Here is a 21,838-nt window from a genome sequence, read left to right as displayed (position 1 = left end):
GCAGAGGTGTTGCCAGATCAAACAGTGATGTCTGTGTGGGGTCAGGGCGGCAGCCCCATACCACAGCAGCCACCGCGTTCTTTACCTATTGTGTTATGTTTTACTTTCTATGCAAGGGTATTTTGCCTGTGTAAGTGTATGTACACCATATGCCTGGTGCCCTTGAAGGCCAAAAAAAGAGCATCAGATTCCCCTGGAACTGCAGTTACTGCTGTGGGATGTCTTTCTGTATGCTATGAATATGTGTTGCTATGATTAGTCAATAAAGAAGCTGCTCTGGCCTGTGGTGAGCCAGGTTATAGCCAGGCAGGAAATCCAAGACAGAGACGGGAAGAAGAAAGGAGAGTAGGGGAGAGACGCCAGCTGCCACCCAAGGAACAACATGCCAGCAGACCGGTAAAGCCACAGAAAGCGTAGTAAAACATAGATTAATAGAAATGGGTTAATTTTATTTTTTATTTATTTATTTATTTATTTATTTTTTTTTGGTTTTTTTGAGACAGGGTTTCTCTGTGTAGCTTTGCGCCTCTCCTGGAACTCACTTGGTAGCCCAGGCTGGCCTCGAACTCACAGAGATCTGCCTGGCTCTGCCTCCCGAGTGCTGGGATTAAAGGCGTGCGCCACCACCGCCCGGCGAAATGGGTTAATTTAAAAAAAAAAAAAAAATGGGTTAATTTAAGAAATAAGAGCTAGCTAGCAAGAGGCCTGCCATAGACCATACAGTTTGTAAATAATATTAAGCCTCTGAGTGATTATTTTATAAGCGACTGCGGGACTGTGTGGCCAGGCGGGACCAGAGAAAACTTACAAGTTACAGACTGTGAACATGGATGCTGAGAGTCAAGCTCAGGTCCTCTTCAAGAGCAGGGAGTGCTCTTAACCTCAGAGTCATCTCTCAAGCCAAGCCACCCCATTCTTCACTGGCACATACTTGTAGGGTGACCCAGGTTTGTGTCCTTTCAGAATGTCTGTGATGATATAGCAAGTACTTGTATCAAGTTTCAGGCCCAAGTGCCTGTCTTTATATCCAGTGTGGAAAAATGGAAGGTGCACTTGGTACTGCGGTGTGGTGGGTCACAAGCCATGTGTCTAAAGAAATGAACATGTCACAGAGGAAACAGCGGGCAGTGTTTATTGCCAGGATGCAAGTTGTGCTTCTCAGTACAAAGCACAGCATAGGAGAGCTCACAGATGCCACAGGAACGTGAGTTTCCTAGTTCTTAAAACCCTCCAGGGTGTGCAGAGGGAGCGCTACCAGTGTGGGGTTGTTTAAGAAATGCTTCAGTGTTTGAGAGAGCAGTGCCGTTCACTGAAACACTGTGCTCCACCTGATGCATGACATCACCCTGTTCTCCTGGCAGGGAGCATCACAGGCGGGCGGGCGGGCAAACTCAAAAGGCAGAACAACAGTGAGGGAAGTTCCTACTCCAGGACACTGGTGTTTATTGGAGATGTCTGCTGGCCGCAGTTGTCTCCTGGCAAGGAGCTGTTTTATTTGGGTATGTTCATGACAAGCTTTCAGTGTGTTTCTTCTTGTTTTCACTCTCTTCACAGCGCTTCTCTGGGCAGTCGATCTGCTTGAGCATTTAGAAAGCTACAGACCTCCTGTGTCCACTAAAGTTGTTTGGTTTTCATTCCAATCTCTCTGTGTGCTTGTGCCCACCATGACATGCAGGTGTCGTCTTGGGTGCTGGTAACCCCAGACCAGGGAGCAGCACTGGGATTGTAGATGGATGTGCCACTGCAGCCAGCTTTCATGAGTTCTGGGGACTCTTAACCTCAAGGCTGCTGGCTCATCAGCAGGTGCTTACCTGCTGAGCCAGCCCCAGCCCCAGCCCCAACCCCAGGTGTTTGCTGTTTTTGAGTCAGGATTATGCTGTAGCCCAGGCTGACCTAGATTTCATTCTGTAGCCCAGGTTGGTCCAGAACTCAATGATGATCCTTCTGCCTCAGCCCCACAGGTGCTGGGATTACAGTTGTGAGTAGCACATCTGGCTGTGTGATTTGTGGAGCTCATGTCCACCAACCTTGAGATGAGTTTAAGACTCTCCCTGTGCGCTGTGATTTGAATAGGAGCACAGCGTGATTGTGATGTGAGACTCCTTGCTTGGATCTTTCCTGGGGAGTCTTAAACATCTAGTCACCTGAGATGGAGAGGTCATAGGAAAACCAAAGAAACAGTTCAGTCCGGTGTGGTGAGCCAGCAACTTTATTGGAATTACGCAGAAAAGCTTGGGCGGCTTGCCGGCACCGGTATCACCGAGAAGTCCCTCCCAGTCAGTCTCGTTGAAGACAGCAGTATGAGAGCTGGAACAAGCAGTGATATTCAGTAAACTCTCAGTTTGCATTCACTAGTCATTAGTGTTGCTACACGTATTTCCAGGAGCTTATTGGCCGTAGTATATCTTCTTTGGAAAATGTCATTTCAAGTCGTTTGCTCATGTTTTCACTGGATCATGCTGTCCTCCCAAGGGTCCATGTGCTGGAGCTTGGTCCTTGGTGTGATGCCCAAGAGATGGAACCTTTAGGAGATGGTCCTGGTAGAAGGTGACCAGGTGCACACAAGGAATGGCCCGCTCTTCTAGGGAGTGTGTTTTCAGTTTCACAGGAACACAGTATGTGGGTTTCTTTTGTTGTTGTTGATGGTAAAACGGCCCTGGTTGGTTGGCGGAAAAGTCACGGGCCATGGCAGAATCAATGTTAGAAAGAGCTTTATTAGAAAGAAGCCAGGCCTGGAGAAACAGGAAGAGAGAGAAGCGCAGAGAGGAAGCACAGAAAGAAGAGCGCAGAGAGAGAGAGCGTGAGGGTCCGTGTCTGGCTTTTTTTTTTTTTTTTTTTTTTTCCGAGACAGGGTTTCTCTGTGTAGATTTGCTCCTTTCCTGGATCTCGATCTGTAGACCAGGCTGGCCTCGAACTCACAGAGATCCTCCTGGCTCTGCCTCCCAAGGACTGGGATTAAAGGCGTGCACCACCACCGCCCGGCTAAGAAAGTAATACTTTAAAAGTCATTTTATTTTATTTATTTATTTTTTGGTTTTTCGAGACAGGGTTTCTCTGTGTAGCTTTGCGCCTTTCCTGGATCTGTGTCCGGCTTTTTAAGGCAGGGACTGTGTGACCACGCAGCCCGCGCCCCCTGATGACATAAGATGTTCGACCCGGAAGAGTGAGAGCAGGATTCTAACAGTTGTTTAACATTTATTTGCCTGTATACATGTATGTGCCATGGCACATGTATAGTGATCAGAGGAAGTTGTATGGGAGTCCGTTCTCTCCTTCTACATTGTGGTCCTGGGGATTGAACTCAGGTCATCAGGCACCTTTGCCCACTGAGCCATCTTGCTGCCCCAGAACACAGTGGTAAAAGTCGCCTGACACCCCTTGAATGCCTTTCCTGCCCCCATTATTCACCACTGGTATGTGCTGCCTCCCTTTTGAGCCATGTACCAGAAGGTGTGGTGTCAGACTGACCTCCAGATCGGAGAGCTATAGAACCTCTTGTCTTTAGTTCCGGCTTCGTGCTGCACAGAGGGAGGTTGTTTGTGCTTTTGTTGTTGATGCAGGGTCTTCTGGTTTTCCTAGACAGGTTACTACCATTACACCCCTGCAGCAGCTGCAGCCAGTCTGTGTTGTGAACACGTAGCAGGGACATGAGAGCACAGTGACTGCCATTCTGGAACTCTACTGGCCATTCCAAGTTTATGGGAGGAAGTTTAATGATAGGTGCTGCTGGAGCAAGCCATTGGCTGCTTCAGAGAACTGGATCATGTTCTATTTATTTTATTTTAAATGTGTGTGTGTGTGTGTGTGTGTGTATGCATGTGCATGTGCATATACCTATGGGTATCAGATAAGTGCAGATGCCCCTGGAGCTAAGTTACAGGGTGTTGTAGCTGCCTGATGTGGATGCTGGGAATCGAATCCTCTGCAAGAGCAATGCACTCTTAAGGGCTAAGTGATTGCTCCAGCTCTCATACTGCTATCTCAACTTTTTTTTTATTTTAAAGAAACATCTGGGGCTGGGGAGATGGCTCAGCAGTTAAAAGCACTGACTGTTCTTCCAGAGGTCCTGAGTTCAATTCCCAGCAACCACATAGTTGCTCACAACCACCTGTAATGAGATCTGGTGCCCTCTTCTGGCCTGCAAGGATACATGCAGGCAGAACACTGTATATAAATAAATACATAATAAATATTAAAAGAAAAGGGGAATTAAATTAAAAAAAAAAAAAAAGAAACATCTGTATCCCAGGCTAGCCTTGACTCAACTATGTAGCCAGGGTTGACCTTGACCTTCTGAGCCTTCTGCCTCTATCACCTCCCATGTGCTGTGATTACAGACATGTACCAGCACACCCAGTTTCATGGGTGCTGAGGATCAAACACAGAGTTTTGTGCACACTAGCCAACCTTAACAACTCAGCTGTCCCCATGTTTTTATAAGTAAAATTGTATTTGACTCTAGTGACTGTATTGATGGCAGAGCTGAGTAGTCACAGATTTGGGGGTCCACGGAGCCTAACAGCTACTATCCTGCCCTGCCTGCACAGGCAGTTGGCCACCCCCAGCTACTGTAGGCATTTAAGAGATGTCATGTTCCAGACCACGTATAACATGTACTAGTACTGACTGCTGGCCTGTCCTTGTACTTCAGCATAAGTACAAGGCTGCTTTTAAGTGTTTGCTGAACTCCAGCTTGGTTGCCAGAGCTTTCTTCTTCAAGCCTCAGGCTGCTCTCCTGGACTTGACTGCCTCACCTGTCAAGTGGGGACTTGGTACTCTTCTTTAGCCAGTTGGTGTCTCATGGGGGACTGTGGACTTCTCCTTAACTAGTTAGTGTCTCATGGGGACTGTGGACTTCTCCTTAACTAGTTAGTGTCTGGTGGGGACTGTGGACTTCTCCTTAACTAGTTAGTGTCTGGTGGGGACTGTGGACTTCTCCTTAACTAGTTAGTGTCTGGTGGGGACTGTGGACTTCTCCTTAACTAGTTAGTGTCTGGTGAGGACTGTGGACTTCTCCTTAACTAGTTAGTGTCTGGTGGGGACTGTGGACTTCTCCTTAACTAGTTAGTGTCTGGTGGGGACTGTGGATGTCTTCTTAACTAGTTAGTGTCTCATGGGGACTGTGGACTTCTCCTTAACTAACTAGTTAGTGTCTGGTGGGGACTGTGGACTTCTCCTTAACTAGTTAGTGTCTGGTGGGGACTGTGGACTTCTCCTTAACTAGTTAGTGTCTGGTGAGGACTGTGGACTTCTCCTTAACTAGTTAGTGTCTGGTGGGGACTGTGGACTTCTCCTTAACTAACTAGTTAGTGTCTGGTGAGGACTGTGGACTTCTCCTTAACTAGTTAGTGTCTGGTGGGGACTGTGGACTTCTCCTTAACTAGTTAGTGTCTCATGGGGACTGTGGACTTCTCCTTAACTAACTAGTTAGTGTCTGGTGGGGACTGTGGACTTCTCCTTAACTAGTTAGTGTCTGGTGAGGACTGTGGACTTCTCCTTAACTAGTTAGTGTCTGGTGGGGACTGTGGACTTCTCCTTAACTAGTTAGTGTCTGGTGGGGACTGTGGACTTCTCCTTAACTAGTTAGTGTCTGGTGAGGACTGTGGACTTCTCCTTAACTAGTTAGTGTCTGGTGGGGACTGTGGACTTCTCCTTAACTAGTTAGTGTCTGGTGGAGACTGTGGACTTCTCCTTAACTAGTTAGTGTCTGGTGGGGACTGTGGACTTCTCCTTAACTAGTTAGTGTCTAATGGGGACTGTTGACTTCTTCCAGACATCCTTGAGCATGGGACGGAGCTCTGGCTTTAGTGGGTTTGTAAGCACATTCTTCCCCAGTTCTTTCGTTTCAGTGTCCCTTTACAACAGGCTTGTCCAGCCTCAGTTTCCACTTTTAAGCAGGAGCCATGATGCTGTGGGCAGTGACTGAGAGCTGTTACCAGAGGAAGGCTAGAGCCTCCAGCTGGAAGCCCTCAGGGAAGAGCCAAGAGCAGAGGGACCTCCCAGCCACACTTCTTTCTGAGCCTCCCTCCCTGTCTGCTGTGGGGACAGCCCTGGGGCTGGGGCAGCGTGGCCATGTGCTTCCCTGCCTCACAGTCCTTTGCATGTACTGCTGTTGAAGGCCAGCTGTTAGACCCTGTCACCCAGAGCAGGGCTTTGTAACAGAAGAGACAGACATGAGTTCCTTGATCGCAGAGCATTGTCACTTGGCTTTTGTCCCTGTGTAGCTAAGGACATCAGGACACTCTGGCCCGAAGTCTGGAGCTGCTTCCCAGGGTGCGCTCCCAGCTTCCTGCAGCCTGACAGGAGCTGCCTGCAGACATATTTTCTCCGGTGCTGTCCTGGGAGCACTGCATGTGCCTGTTTCTCTTGTGGCACACAGTGGTGCCCATAAAAGCCTCTGAGGGTTCTGTCCTGCTCCCAGGACCACCTCACACGAGCTGGTGTCTGCACGGTGTCTGCAGATGCCTCCTACCTGCTCCTGCAGGTGCCACATACTGTGGGTACAGTCGCCTGGGTATGAGCTTACCTGGGTAGCTGGGACTTACTTTCACACATTATCAAAGGGTTCAGGACCTTAGAAAAAGCTCAAGCACAGCTCAGAGAACAATAGAAAGAATAGGTCATAATGTCAGTTTAAAACAGGCATATTTAATATGTTATCCACCAAAAACTTGTTTTTCCCCTTCAGCTACATCATTCCAATTCTTGAATTGTTAACAACTCGTATCTTCCAACACTATGAAATACGTACTCTTACTTAATAAGTAATCCCATCCTGAGGTCATACAACACACAACCCAGAGCCCAGGGGCTTCTCACAGCACAGGCTGAGAAACAGCCGATGGCAGATGCAACGCTTCATCGAGTATCGGGAACTCAGTGTGCCCACTTTGTGGTGACTGCCCCCTCATGGCCTGCTTCTGCCTAGGGCTGCTGGCATGTCTCAGGACTGCAGCTTGTTCTCCCTGATCCATTACTGCAGTAGTCCAGGAAGATCAGGCTCTTACCCAGAGATTGTTGCCTGCATTGGTGGCCTATGCCATCAAACAGACAGAAGTGTGACCTTCATCCTGGCTCACTGCTGGTTGTGACTGTGCGGTGGAGAGATGGGGGCGGAGAGCTGAGAGGGACATGCGCTCCAGCTTGCCTGCAGTCTCCTCCGGGTCCGTCTGATGAGCTCATCCTCTGCACTTGCACAGTGTGCTGGAGAGGTGGAGGCACTGGCGGCCAGTCTGGACCAGTCTTTGGTACCCTTCCTTGAGCAGCGCTGACGGAGTCTGGAGCCGAAGGGAAGGAGAAGCAGGAAATGAGCATTGTACTTCCCTGCCCTATGGTCTTTGGGCTTTTTTTTTTTTTTAAGTCAGGTTTTTACTTTAATGCCTGGGCTCATCCCAAGCTCGTAGACTCTAGAGATTCTCCCTTCAGCATCCCGAGAAGCTGGGGCTGTCTCATTGTCTCTAGGCCGGAGCCACCTATCCAGCTGATTGACTTCATTTCTGTCATTAAAGATAGCATCTGGCACAGCTGCATAGCTCTATGGTTCAGCTTACTTGCCTTTGACTTACCTCTTGGGCTGTTGCTTTAAATGCATGTAGGAATAGATTTTAATCACTTTCCACACTCCGCTAATGGCTTGAAGAGGAAAGTGTCCTGTGCTCTGAGTAACTTAGCTCAGAGGCTAAGTCTCTGGGCAGCCATTTTACTACGCTTACTGAAGTTACAGCCCCTTTCCCTGTGCTTGCTCCCCCAAACTGGCTGAGGTTTGTCGGTGGGAGGCTATAGGGCCCCCGCTAACACTTTAAGGCCAGTGCAGTCCCTGATCTCTGTGGCCTGTCTCACTGCTGACAGTGATGGTGTAGAGAGGCTATGATAGGCCATCAGGCCAGTGTGTGAGCATGCTCAGAGCTCCTCTGCTCTCTGAAGGTGAGCTTGAGCTGCAACTTCAGCAGATTGGGGCGAGGGGGGGGTTAGGATCAAAGTGAGTCTGAGCGATTCATGCTGGCAAAAACCCCTCCTCAGCTTTTGTGTTTGACTAAGAATTGCTTCTATGGCACAGAGAGAGGAGCAGGAGGAAGGGTGCCGGGCAGCGTCTGAAGTCGGGGACTTCCTTCACACCGGGGCAAAGACTAAGAAGCTGTCCTGGCCTCTGCCTCTGTGTGCCCCGTAAGTCGTCAGCTGTTGCTGAGAACGGCACTGGCACTGGCAGTCACCAGCAGTCGCCTGATGGCAGCGGGTCAGAAGCGGAGAGAACTCGGTGCTAAGGAAGGTGGCCTTGGGCTCGAGGCCTGGTTTCTCCACTTACAGGCTGAGTCTGGCTAACCTCCACCAGGCCGGTTCTTTCATCCCTAACAGCACGGCTTCCTACGCAAAGGAACTTGTGAGATGAAGAAATGGTGTGGTGGGCACACCCTCAGTGCCCGCCTCACTCAGCAGACAGTGATGACTGAGGTGGTTCTTGTTGTTTCTGGATAGTTTCAGAACTATCAGAGGAAGTCAGCTGGGGCAGGTGTGATCTGTCTCTGGCCTTCTGGGGGGTTTTAAGATTTGAAGAAATGTAATTCTGTATATTCATGTGTGTCTAGGGGGCAGGGGCTGGTTATGCACATGCATGGAGAGCCTGAGGAGACCAGAAGATGGGCTCAGATCCCCTGGAACTGCAGTTGTGAACCAACTCATGTGGCTGCTGGGAACCAAACTTGGGTCCTCTGCAAGCGCAGCATATACTCTTAACAGCAGAGCTCCCTTTCTGACTTCTTTTAGAAATGATTTTAATTTATTGACAACTTTATACATGTCTGTAGTAGATTTTGGTTACATTTGCCCCATCTCTTCTTCCATCACCCCTTTCTGGAACCCTTCTTCTCAACACTCCCTTCCTTTCACATCCTTTACTTTTGAAAACTTTTTTCACTCTGTGTGTGTGTGTGTGTGTGTGTGTGTGTATGTGCACACACACATCATACATGCATGCACTGGGGTGCAGTTATGAAAGTCAAAGCACAATGTTCTTGGATCCATTCTCTCCTGGTACTATGTGGGTCCAGGGATGCAGTCAGATTGTCAGGTTTGGCAGCTGTCACTTTTACCCACTGGCCCATCTTACTGGCCCTTAGTTGTTACTTTATTTATTATTTGTGTGTATACACATGCACATACATAGCAAGGGAGTGGGAGGAGGTGTGGGAGGCACAGAGCTCCCATTGTGGGTCAAGGGGACACTTTGAAGGAGTTTGTTTTTATCTTATTCCATGGGTTCTGGGAATCAAACTCAGGCTCCCTTTACCTCCTGAGCCATCTGGCTAGTTCCCTGCAGAGTGTGACATGGTGTGGGGTTATTTCTAAGATCATGGGAAACTCACTGGTGCTGCATCCCTGAAGAAAAATGGTTCTTGCTACCCCTTCCCCAAGTAGCTGTCACCTGCTCTTTGGTCTTCTTGGTCACCATGACTTGAGGGAAGGTGACAGCCAGGAAGGGCAGCAGTACCTCCTGTGGCAGCTGTGTGTTGACTTGACCTGGGGGCATTGGGCAGGAAGAAGTCCTTGCCTTGCTTAGGCTCCACTTGTGACCTATTTCCTCTGAGCAGGAGGAGGAAGAGCCCGCAGGTGCTCTAACTGCGGGAGCCCTGGAGCTGGGGGGGGGCATGCTGCTTGTTCCCCTCCACAGCTGGGCCTGGGACAGATTCCATAAGAAGCCTTCACTTTATGCCAGGGGATAGGGACAGTGCAAGCCATTAATCCCATCACTCGGGAGGCAGAGGCAGGCGGTCTCCGAGTTCTACAGACCAAGTTCCAGGACAGCCAGGGCTACACAGAGAAACCCTGTCTTGAAAACAAACAAAATGTTTCAATTAATGAAGCTCTGGCCACTCAGGTACTCCCTGGGCAGGAGCCTCTACCCTGAAGAAGCTCCCGTCCAGATGAGGAGCACAGGTCAGGGGCAGGCATGTGGACTTACAGTGGAGTAGGGACTGGAACTGAGGGCCCCTGGCTCCCTCTGGCCTGCTCATTCTTTGACCATATTCGCTACGTCAGCATAGCAGAGTCAGAAGTAGCCAGCCAAGCCTCCACAAGCTTTCACTCCCGGGAGAGCCCAGCTCCCTGTGGTTCAGGGAGCAGCAAGCTGCCAGCCTCCTAAACTCGTAGGAAATCTTTGGAAGAGAAGAAAGGGAAGCTGGGGATTCCAGGCTGTGACCTGCTGCTGGCTGCCCTTGTCATGATGCTGGGAGGTTTCACCTTGCTCTGGTCCTCCTCTGCTCTGTGCCCTGACTCGTCAGTTCCATATGGCAGGGGGCACTATTGCCAGGAGAGCCTGGGCATGCCAGTAGTCCCAGTTTCACATTTTGTTCAGTACTACTAGAGTCTGGGTTTCTGCCAGTCACAGTGGCCACCTTTGATGCAGGCTAGCTCCATGTAATCCTGATAGGATTCTGATAAACTTGGAATAGCATCCAGGTGTTGAGCTGTCTGCTGCCTGAGTTGCCCTGCGATTACCCCAGTAGCCCTAAGGGTAGATATTATTGTTTCTGCCTTAACAGATGAACAAATTGAAATTCAGACAGAGAGGGTAGGTGACTTGCTTATTATCACATGAGTAGAATTGGCTGAGGAATTGAGGGTTGAGCCCTGGATGTCCAGCCGCACTGGGCCTGTGCTGTTGAGTGCTCTGCTCTCCTGTCTCACCTCCGCTTACAAGCTTTCAGGGCAGAGTGTGTCAGGGATGGCTAGAGAGAACCGACAAACAGGATTGAGGCTCTGGGGTCTATTTCCAGCAGAGCGAGCAGGAAACCCCAGCCGGAGGCCTGAGGGGCTTGGGCCCTGCCAGCAGCAGTGCTAACTAATGTTATGGGATTAGCAATGATGTCATCATGACTGGTTTAGGAAATGGCCTACAGCTCTTCACATTCTTCCGAGACCCATTTGTCAGCCCTGGGAGTGTTGGGTAGCATGACACTGTTCTGTCGTGAACCTTCTGGTGTGAGGGTGCGAGGCACACAGGCTCAATTAAAGAGCTGTTTGTAGCCTACCTCCCCTCAGAAAGTGTCTGTGTAGCCTGGAGGTGTGACATCATGGCATGTGGTGCCAGGGAGATGCCAACGTGTCACTTTCTGCTCTAACTCTCAGTAATCAGCCACTAAGATCTGCAGGGCCTCAGCCCCTCCTCACACCCACCTCCTGCCCCTCATTCTTTCCTAGTCACTGCCACAGTCTGTCTGAGCCTGCTGCTTGCTGCCCTGACCTCACCCAGGTCACTGCACATCTATCTACAGGGGCGTTCACTCAGCGGGGCCCTTACCATTGGTTTTCTCTGTTCAAACTCCCTGTAAGGTCAAGTTCACAGGCTTGTGTCTTTCCCTTGCTTTACTCTCTGTCTAGGCCTGTTGCCAGCATCACCAAGGGCAGCATGCTGAGCCCCGCACTTGCCTGTCCATGAGATTGTCTCACAGAGGGACCCCATTGGTTCCTTCCCTCCCTGATTCTCTCCCCCTGGAAAACCCTACCTCGCCCTCCACTGCCTGGTCCTGTCCTCCCTCAGTTTGCTCATCCCTGTCCCAGCAACTGGAACTCTGAGAGGGACAGCAGGACATCCCCTGCCAGGCAGTCAGTTCTCCAGGTGCAAAATTTCCATTTTCAGGACTCCTTCAGCGAGCAGAACACTTTACAGCTGTTTAGGAAAGGAGAGAATTAGTGGATGCCCTGGGTGACAGACTGTAGTACCCTCAAGCTTTGGCTGGCTCTGCTGCAGAGTGTGGTGGGAGCTGGCCCTGTCATGGAAGCAGGAGATGCAGGGTTGTGCACGTGGGTGAAACCCAAGTCCTAGGACAGTCTGATTCACCACCTATGTCTCAAATTTAGCATTTGTCCTCAGTGACACTCCTCCCAGCCTCTGGGTGGGATGTCCCTGACAGCAGAGGAGGCAGCAGCTGCCCAGAACACTGCTTGTACCCAATGCCTGGTACACATCAGGACTTGGTAGTGACCGAGTCCTGATGAACAGAGGGTGAGGACCAGAGTTTAGGAAAAAGATGGCACGGTTCTCAGAGATGCAGAGAGATGAGTGTTGGCTACCCTGCCGCTGCCCTCCCTTGCCTGCTGGGTGTGTGTGCTTGCATGACCACGTCCAGGCACACATGAAATTCCAGTGTCTCTTTGAACTTCAGAACTTTCCGGAAAGGCTGTCCTTTTCCTCTCAGAAGACCTGGCAGAGCTCTGAGTTGACGATCCTCTTGATGACTTAGGATTCCTGGGATTTCTGTGGGCATCCTAAGCTTCCTTGCCCCCACTAATCATGAGCCAGAGGGGGGGAAGAGGAAATTTGAATGTCTGCCACCCACAGTCCCATTCTTAAACTGAATCAGTAATTGAATGCTATTAAGCAAAATTAATTTGCCTCCTGCAGGAAGGCTATGATGAATGAAAGGGCTGCTAATCGGGGAGGGAGCCCGGCTGCTCTCTGTGGTCATCAATATTTCATAGCTATAGGCAGTGTCAGGAAGCTGCTTGTCCTCCTGGTTTGGCTGACCTTGAGTGTTCTTGAAGGGAGATCCTAATTTCAAAGGACTTACTATGAAGCGTGTAAGGGAAACGCAAGTGAAGTTTGCTGAGCATGCCGGAGAGTTGATTGAATTTGCCCCGTGGGAGGCCCTCAGGTGGTCCTGTGGGCCAGCCTGGTGCTGGTTCTGGTGGAGGGGGCAGCTGTCCCTCAGCTGCAGTGCAGGGCTGGGAAGGTTAGCCCTGGCCCTTGTCTCTGCTGAGACACCATCCATAGCATCCATTTCTGCTCCTAGTTGCCCATCTCCCGAGTGAGGGGTTGCCCCAAACAGTTGAGAGATTGACTGCATCGTGCCACTGGCCAGGTACTCAGCCTGCTCTGTTTCTTCTGCGTGCGTGCGTGCGTGCATGCGCACGCACGCGTGTCAGATCACCACCTCTGCACTCCGAGGGCATACAGAAGGGTTAAGATTTTGATGAAGTTCAGGCACAGTGATTCAAACTGCTTAGGGCTGAGGTGGGGGTTTTGCCTGAGGGCAGCCTGGCCCACATAGCAAGACTTTGTCTCCATATGGATGAATGGGAGGAGATGGCAGGACAGACGGATGATGTATGGATAGAAAAAAAGAAGTTAATGCACTTTCATTCTGTTCTTTGTAGCTGCCATTAACTTAGCAAAGCTGAAGCTTTTCAGACATTACTACGTCTTGGTGAGTAAAAAAAAAAAAAAAAAACTACATCTGTAAATAAGATCAGTGAGCGGCCTGGTGACAGCGGCCATCGCACCTGGACCTGCCAGTGGCCTCACAACCTCTCATCCCCTCTCTTAAAGTGGAAATGAAAAATCTGGGTTGCTGCTTTGAAGCCTTAGTGTTAGAAGTGCCTTTAAATACTTAGAAAAGTAGCACATCCACATGATGTGAGAACAGAACTGAGGAGCCATGGGAACGGCTTGGGTCTTTGTGTGGTGGCCAGTGTAGTGTCTGATCCCCAAGGGCATTTCTCGGCCTAGGTCAGACCCCGTCATTCCCTGCCTTCCCTTCCTGCCCACTTAGGAATGTGGGTGCACTCTTGGGCACTTCTGCAGTCCCACCAAAGTTACTGAGTAGTCACCATGTTCTCCATTTGCCAGGCAGGAAATAGTTGTATTGTAGTAACATGTCCCTTAAAAACAGAGAATTGAGGTTGGTTTGGTTTGGGGATGTTTGGTTTGGTTTTTTGTTTGAGAGAAGGTCTCATTGTGTAGCCTTGGCTAACCTCGATCCATTGCCTTTGCCTCCCAAGTACTGGGATTAAGGGTGTGCACCATTGCATCCAGCAAGTCAGTGATGACCATAAAGCCTCGTGTGAGCCCATGGAGCATAAGCTCCCAGTGTTTCCTTGACTCCCAGGAGGAAACTTGACAGCTCTGCCCAAGCAAACGTTGAGACGTTGGCGGTGGCAGCAGAAAAGCAGGGCAGACATTGATCCAGCTGCTCTTCTTGTGCCTTCTCGCTCTTTCTTGGGCCGTTTGTTTTGTTTACATGGATCTTATGTCATCATCAGAATGTTTGTGTCACCATTAGAGCATTTCCTGATGCCTATGACAATACAGACGAGTGGTTCTTTGAAAGGCCAGGGAGCCACCACACCCATACCTCCTGGCCTGACCTGCAAGCCTAGCCATCCCAGCCTGGTCTAGTGTTCAGTGTGGTCTCATGGCCTGCTCACTGAGGCCTCATCACAGGGAGAGGAAAGCAGTAGTGGTTTAGAGTGATGGTTCCAGATGTCCTGGAGTATGGGCCTCAACTGCCCACTGCTTCTGCCTGTTCCCCAAGTGACCATTTTGCTGTAGCTGCTGGGAACTGCTCCCAAGCTTGGGGGTGGAAAGAGTACCCCTAGAGACTGAAACCAGACGGCCTGCATGTATGTGGGTGGTGAGAAAGGGTTAGAACAGCCAGACTAAAGGGGCTAGTCTCCCAGGGTGGGGCTGGGCAGTATCTTAGCCACCATGAGAGAGGCATGTAGAGCAGAGCCCCCAGCTTTCCCTGCCGAATTGGTAACCAGGGCTGTAGACCACATCTTTTTCTTTGGGGAGCTGTTTTCTGTTGCAGTTAATTAGTGGCAGAAAGCGGTACTCTAATTTCTGGTTTCCTTTTTCTGTAGATCGTGTGCTACATCTACTTCACCAGGATCATCGCCTTTCTTCTCAAGTTCGCCGTTCCATTCCAGTGGAAGTGGCTCTACCAGGTCTGCTGCTCTGGGGACACTTTGAAATTTATGTCTGAGGTTGTGTCTTGGGGTGAGCTTAAGATTGTGTCTGACTTACCTGGGAATGACTGCTAAGACCTTCCGTCTCCCCTGCTCTCCAGACACAGCCATCTGTGTGCCCAGAGAGCTGCTGGCTTACATGAGAAATCTGGGTGTAATTGCTTTATTGATTCAGTCTAAGTCTTTGAAGAGAAAAGCCCCAAGCAGAGCGAGTGAGATTTGCCCTGTGTAATTAGAATTTATCCACCTTTGCCTTCAGTCGAGAGCCTGAGTCAGTTTGAATCCAGTCCTCCCTGGTTTGGGGATTTGTTTTTTTGTTTTTATTTTTGGCTTTTCGGACCTATCATTTTTATTATGATCGTAAACCATCTTTGTAAGATGCTAGAACTGGTCCTGGGTCACCACGTGCTGCATCTGCATTAGGACCTTTGTTCTTGGGGCTGGAGAGGTGACTTAGAGGTCAAGAGGACTTGCTATTTTTCTAGAGGACCCAGGTTCAGTTCCCAGCAGCTACATAGGGTAGGCAACTCACAATGGCATGTAAATCCAGCCCTAGGGGAGCCAACACCCTCTTCTGGCCTGCACAACCACTGTACAGGTATACAGACACATGCAGACATACACATACATAAAGTAAAATGAAAGTCTTTTTTGTTTTTTAAGAAGGATTAATTTAGTAGAACCCTCGCCCCATGCCCCTTGTTCTTGGGCTGGGAAGATAACTCAGCTGGGAAAGGTGCCTGCTGCCAAGACTGATGGCCTGAGTTTGATCCCCAGGACCCACAGGATGGAAGGAGACATTGCAGTCCCCTAAGTCAGTAGTCCTCTGACCTCCACACTCAACTCCACAGTGTACACACACACACACACACACACACACACACACACACACACACACACACGAAAAAGGAAAAACAAGTAGGACAGAGAAGGTATAAAATGAACCAGTGTGATGGAATACTGTAACCAGCATTTGAGAAGCTGAGGCAGAAGGTGGTGAGTTCAAGGCTAGCCTAGGTTTCACACTAAGACCCTCTCTTCATAAAAAAAAAAAAAAAGGTGGTTCCTGTGGAGACACCTCAGTGTCCACTCTGGCCATGCTCAGAGCAGTTGGTAAAGCATGTGGAGACTGAAGGAGGCTGCAGCTTGTTTAGCTCCATTGCTTTCTGAAGAGCAGTGTTGCTAAGCCTTTTATTGTGGGGTGATTTTAAATTTGCAGCTGCTGGATGAAACAGCCACGCTCGTGTTCTTTGTCCTGACGGGGTATAAATTCCGTCCAGCTTCAGATAACCCCTACCTGCAGCTCTCTCAGGAGGAAGACGACCTGGAGATGGAATCTGTGTAAGCTGCCCCCCTCCTCCCTCCCTCCCTCCCCTTAACTGAAAGGTGTGGTGTTCAGTGGGCCCCCTGTTTTCCGCATCTTGCAGCTCAGAGGTGGTGCCTCTTTAGCAGAGGACATGGACACTGGAGCCCCTGGCGGGCTTAGCTAGTTTGAAACGCAGTGTCTGCCAGCCATTGCTCAGTCTTGTCAGGGAGAATTAGAACTAGCCATCCTGTTAAGGGTCACTGGAGCAGCTCCCAGTGACCCAGTGGCAACAGTTTGGAAATGTTCTGGGACTGTTCAGAATGGGCTGTCAGGCTGTAAGCATTGCTGTTAGGGTTTGAAAATGGCATCTTCTGAGTCACCACAGGTTGACAGCAGGCAGCACCTCCGACTTACATCTGAGTCACAGTGTTCGGAACTCCGGGCCTTATTTTCAGGAAAGGTGGTTGTTTGCCAGATGGGTCATAACCTGTGTGCCAGCTCTCACTCTGATGAGCTGGGCTGTGTGTGGTGGTCAGCTCAGGCCGAGACTCGGATTGCCTTTTTCCTCTCCACAGCTCAAAGGCTGGCAGGCTAGACTGGCAGGCACATCAGGCCTCCTAGGGCAGCCCCTCTGCTGGCTGCTCCACTAGGGTGGTGAGTGCCAGGTGGACCCTGGCACGGGCCCTGACCAAGTCCCATCCCCCATGCAGAAACACCTTTTCCACACAGGGTGGAGCAGGGGGACCTCCAGATGTACCTTTTGCAGAGGTAGCAGAGTCTTTGCAAGTGGCTGTTGAAAGAGGCTCAAATACAAGTCAGCTGGTGGCCTTCTTGCCCCTCCCCTGCAAGGTGCTGGGTGCTCAGCTGAATGACTGGGTCATAGCATCCTCTACTGAGCAGAACTGTGAAGTGATCCTATGGGAGTTGTGTTCCTATGTTCCTGTCCTAGACCATTGGGCTTGGAAACAGGATGTGTGTGTCTCATGGCAATGTTTTGTTTTATTTTTGGGGGACAGGGCCTCACTGTGTATCCCAGGCTGGCCTCAAACTCATAGAGGCCTCTGCCTCCCGAGTGCTGGGATTAAAGGAGTGAGCTACCATGCCTGACCTTCATGTTTTAAAGTTTTACTTTGGTGTCAGTCTGAGAGTAATACACTTTATAGACAGCAGGTCTGAGTGTATTTGAATCTTGAGAGGTAGGCAGCGGGGAGGTGCATAGACTCCAGCCTTGAAACTAGAGGGCACACATTCTACAGTTTGGCAAAGCATAGCCCAGGGGCAGTGTTGGAGATGGAGGTAATCCCTTGGTGGCCTCTGTGACAAGGACCCAGAGCTTAGGTCATGCTGGGTGTTTTTTGGGGCTTCCTGGAACCATATCATGACCGTGACAGAAGCCCTGCAGTGGTGGTGGTGGGGGGGGGCTGCATGCTTAGCAGCTGCACGGGTTTATTGATTTAGGGCACTGGCATCACCAGGGAGCCTCAGTGCACTCTGGGCTCTGGGGGAAGCAGAAGCTCAGGAGCTGATGGAGGCAGAGTGTCTTAGCTCAGTAAAGACAGAGGATAGGACAGAGACCTTATCTAATGTGCTCAAGGCTCTGGGTCCCATCTCTACCACTAAAGGAGGGAGAGAGGCAAGCTGGGAAGGGGGAACTGTTGAGAGAGTTCTGGAGTTTGAAAAGCTGTGAATGCAGAACAGACCTGTGGGGGTCCTGCCACCTGCCACTGTGGTGCTCTCCTGTACTGAGCAGCAGGCTTCATATGGCTCTTAGCCAGGTGGATGGGGCAGCACCTGGGCTGTCATCCCCTTCTGCTTGGGAGTGTGTTCTTGATGGCACTTTTTAAGTCCTCCACAAAGAACTCGTGCCAGAGGCAAGCAGAGCTCTGGCCTCAATGTTCTAGAAGGTCTTTAGCTCTCTGTAAGGCATCAGCCACATGTGGTGTTTGTCTTCTGTAAGAGCAGCTAGGTCTGACCCTACCATGGATGATGCCCCAGTGTGTGGAAGAACAGACGTGGAGCTGGTGAGGGTCCCCAGCACCTTTCTGTTCTTGGCACACTATTGGCTGGTACTCTGGGATGTCCTTTGCCCTCCACCCTCCTTTCCATACACTCAGAACAAGTCCATGGCCTTCATAACAGTCCTTACGAGTGGGCTTGCCACTCCCCAACTTGTGTGCCCATGTCCCGGATCATTTCCTTGGCTTGTTTTCCAACTCTGTGGGAGCCAGTTTCCAGGAGCTGCTTCCATCCTTGTGCTGGCCCAGGCTTGCCTGTGGAGCCCGCATGGCCATCACCCCAGAAGGCCTGTGGCTTTTCTGTTTAGCCTGGAAAGGAAGTTACAGGGCTTGCTTTCCCTTCTTGTTTCTTTTACATCTCTCCTTGAGCCTATCAATTTTGGTTATGAACTTTATTGTGAAAAAAGAAAAAATCATTAAATTGGAAAGTACTAGGTGACATTTCACTGACTAGCCTTGGTAGTGTCGGCCATGCTCTACACACCCTTACTATTTGGTTGCTTCTGACCTGAGTTGGGTGTAGGGAAGGTAGGGAGGGCCTGAAGTCTCCCCAAGCTCTCATTCCACAGGGGAGACAAAGATGCCTGGGATGCTCTTACCTAGGCCTCTCTGTATAGCCCCCAAGTCTGTCTTTTTATAGCCCCCAAGTCTGTCTTAGGAAAGAAACAGGTGTGTCCCTGGGCAGCTTCGGCCAGGCTCTCTGCTTGTAGTCTGCGTGATGGGCAGGCTGTGTCATTCTGTACTCTGGACTTGGGGCAACATGGGATTCTGTCAGGGAGGGGGACAGACGTGGAGCTGGTGAGGGTCCCCAGCACCTTTCTGTTCTTGGCACACTATTGGCTGGCACTCTGGGATGTACTGCAGATCTGCTTGGGAGCTGACCCCCAGGAGGCCTCACTTCCCACCTGTGACCTGGGTGGCTCCAGAGCCTGTCACTCGAGTTCCCTCGTGCACAGGGGTCCATGAGAACAGACTAGGTAGTGGCCGTGGTGTAGGCTGCTGGACAGATGCTGGGATTTGCATGGGAGCAAGCTGTACCCCCAGCCACCCTGTGTCCTGCCCTCTAAAGGCTTTAGGGTGTCAATCTGCTCCACACCCAGGCCCAGCAGCTCACTGGGAGTTGTCTAGACTGCCCTCTCTGTCCTCAGAGGGTGAGTAAGCATCTCCTTGACCCACCCGTGTGTCCCTCAGTGTCCCTCGTGGTAGCACTGCCCCTAGTCTGTGAGGGCTGGTGTTCGTTCTCCCCTTGCCTGCCTTCTCTCCTTTCTGCACGTCCTCGGGGCTGCAGGGTCTCCCTAGAGTGCTCGTCAATTACAGGCTCTGTTGCTGCTCAGAGGGAAGCCACAGCCACGAGAGGGCTGAGGGCAGCGGCCCAGGCCCAGCAGTGCAGGGGCCACTGGCAGCTGTCTCATGAGCTTAGCTCTCAGGGACACAGAGCTGAAAGATCGGATGAAGCTGGCCAGCTCGGTGAGGGCAGGAGGAGGCTGGGAGTGGGGTAGTTGTGAAGAGCTGAGCTAGGCAGCGGCAGCGGCATGGAAGAGAAGCTGAGGGTTTCTCACAGTGCCTGAGGAACACCAGACCACAGGAAGCAGTGTTCGCTGTCCATGGGGCAGAGTTTGGAGCGCCGAGCCCGTGGTTCATCCTGTGCCTTAGGAGTGACTGTGTATAGCTGCTGAAGGAATCCGCCCCACAAGTTAGCTCCCTTTCCTGAATGTGCTGTAATCATAACGGTCATGTGAGTATGGCCCTCAATCTCTGGCCACTGTGGTGAAAGAGAGAGAATGAATGTTGGCAGTCATGACAGCTTGTTTGGGGACACGGGGAATCTTCTTTTTCCTCATGGTGGTTCTGAGGTAAGAATTACACTCAGAAAGGTCAAGTGGCCTGGCCGGCAGCACACAGCAGCACACTAGCGGGCGGAGGCCAGGAGGCTTGGCTGCAGGGTTCTGGCTTCTCCCAACGTTGTGACTTCTTTCCTTCAGAGTGACGACGACAGGCGTGATGGAGACCATGAAGAAAGTCAGGAAAGTGACCAATGGTGCTGTGGAGCCCCAGGCTGACTGGGAGGGCACGGCGTGATAGGACCCGCTCTGAGGATCCGCTGTCAGTGAAAACTAACTTATTCCTAGCCCCACCCGTGAGCCAGCGTGTTCCTGACAGGACTGGGCCATCTCCCAGCACTGATCTCCAGCGCTCAAGGCACAGCTGAGTGCCGTGGACACCTCCTTTTGTACGCTTAGAGAATCTGGACTGCGGTGGGCTACAGGCAGCTAGGACCGTCCCTCAGGGAGGGTAGGAGGCCTGAGGAGGAGGGAAGGAGGTCCGGCTGGTTTACCTTGCTGACTGGGAGAGCCCCAGCAGCTGCCTCTCAGAAAGGCTGTGGTGGTGGGAAGGGAAGGCTGCCACTGCTCACCGAGCTTGGAGGCTGAGGGTGCGGCTCACGGCTTGGCCAAGCATTCATGAGGCTCTGGGTTCAATTCCGAGTACCAGGGTGGGGGAAAGAAGCTACCCTGGGATGTATTCTGGTGTCTACCAAGAACACAAAGAAGAAAAGGAGAGATTGCCCGCCTTTGGGGAACAAAAGCAACAGAAATGAATGAAATTGTTTTAGAAAGCCAAATAGTCACCCTAGGTGGTCTGAAGCACCTGCCCAGGGCCACCGGCCCCATGTCCCACTCTAAGTGTTGTCCTCTCTTCTAATGGTGACCCAGAACAGTGGCCCTGGAGGCCAGCTGAGAGGGCCCATCACATTGCTGTCCAGGCCACTGCCAGCCCCACAGCCCTGCTGGGGAGAATCGCTGTCTCCAGGCATGTCTGAAGGGAGAGGAGCCTTGGAGCTCCAGAAGTGTTCTCCGGCTGGCTCTGCAGACTCCATCCCCCTGCCTGTCCAGAGCAGCCTTCTGCCTTCCTCTCCTTCCACCTGTGTCTCCTGATGAGCCTCAGAGAAAAGAGGAGAGGGTTCCCTGAGGAGCTGCTGGGGGCGCAGAGGGGCGCGGCTAAGCAGATACCTAGAAAAAGCTTGTTCCACAGCTCGTACAGCCAGGCAGGACTTCTGAGCCTCAACTGCGTAGTCCACGCGTGTGTGAAGAAGGAAGTGAGCACAGGTGAGCTGCTGGGGCAGGAGACAGCGAGGCTGCTCGGAGCTTGGGCAGGAACACCAGCGACTGCCTGCATGGGACAGTGCTCAGCAGGGGCGAGCTTGGAAGGCGTGTGGCCAAGGGCACAGGTGACGAGCCAGCACCTCAGAGCTGCTTAGTGCCCGGGACTTGTAGGTGAGTCACAGCTTCACAGAACAGGGGCTCCCTGGGGTGACTGTTACTACCTCCTCAGCGCAGAAGACTCCGATCTCTGTCCTGAAAACAGCTGTGTCTGTCTCCCGCGCCCCACCCAGCTTCCACATCACCGCCTCCAGTGGGAAGCCGCTTCCTCCGCTGTCCAGTCTGAGCAGGTCCCTCTCTGCCACAGGTCCCTCTCTGCCACAGGTCCCTCTCTGCCAAAGGACTCGTTGAAGAGACCCTTTCTCCTCATGTTTTGTTCTGGTTTATTTGCTTTAGATATGTGACAGGAAGGGAGTTGGAGAGGAGAGGGGTACTTTTTAATGCTTTGTTTTCTGCACATAAGCACTACCAGCACTGCGGAAGTGTGTTCCTGTGGTGACATCCAAGCCTGCCCCTCGAGGGCGTGCTGCCTTCCTGCCAGCAGACATTGTTGACTAGGCCCTAGACTCAGAAGGTGTGAGGCAGCCTCCCCAGGCAGGGTTTCTATGGACGGGCCTGCC

The 21,838-nt window shown here is 51.3% G+C and overlaps 1 protein-coding gene across 1 annotated transcript in view; it reads left to right on the top strand.

The window, feature by feature from the left end:
• The window catches only part of Gpr107 (G protein-coupled receptor 107), a 65,104-nt gene extending 43,583 nt beyond the window's left edge, over positions 1–21,521 (top strand). Inside the window, exons 15-18 of the mRNA XM_052722738.1 lie at positions 13,150–13,199; positions 14,635–14,718; positions 15,959–16,080; positions 20,043–21,521. Coding sequence (XP_052578698.1) covers positions 13,150–13,199; positions 14,635–14,718; positions 15,959–16,080; positions 20,043–20,139 — 353 coding nt within the window. The 3' untranslated portion in view covers positions 20,140–21,521. The remainder of the gene's footprint in view (positions 1–13,149; positions 13,200–14,634; positions 14,719–15,958; positions 16,081–20,042) is intronic.
• The last annotated feature ends 317 nt before the right edge of the window (positions 21,522–21,838 follow it).

The sequence above is a fragment of the Peromyscus californicus genome, unplaced genomic scaffold, assembly GCF_007827085.1.
Source record: "Peromyscus californicus insignis strain IS unplaced genomic scaffold, ASM782708v3 Scaffold_7__1_contigs__length_154581171, whole genome shotgun sequence".
NCBI lineage: Eukaryota > Metazoa > Chordata > Mammalia > Rodentia > Cricetidae > Peromyscus > Peromyscus californicus.
The sequence above is the reverse complement of the archived record's forward strand: the minus strand, read 5'-3'. Positions and strand labels throughout refer to the sequence as shown.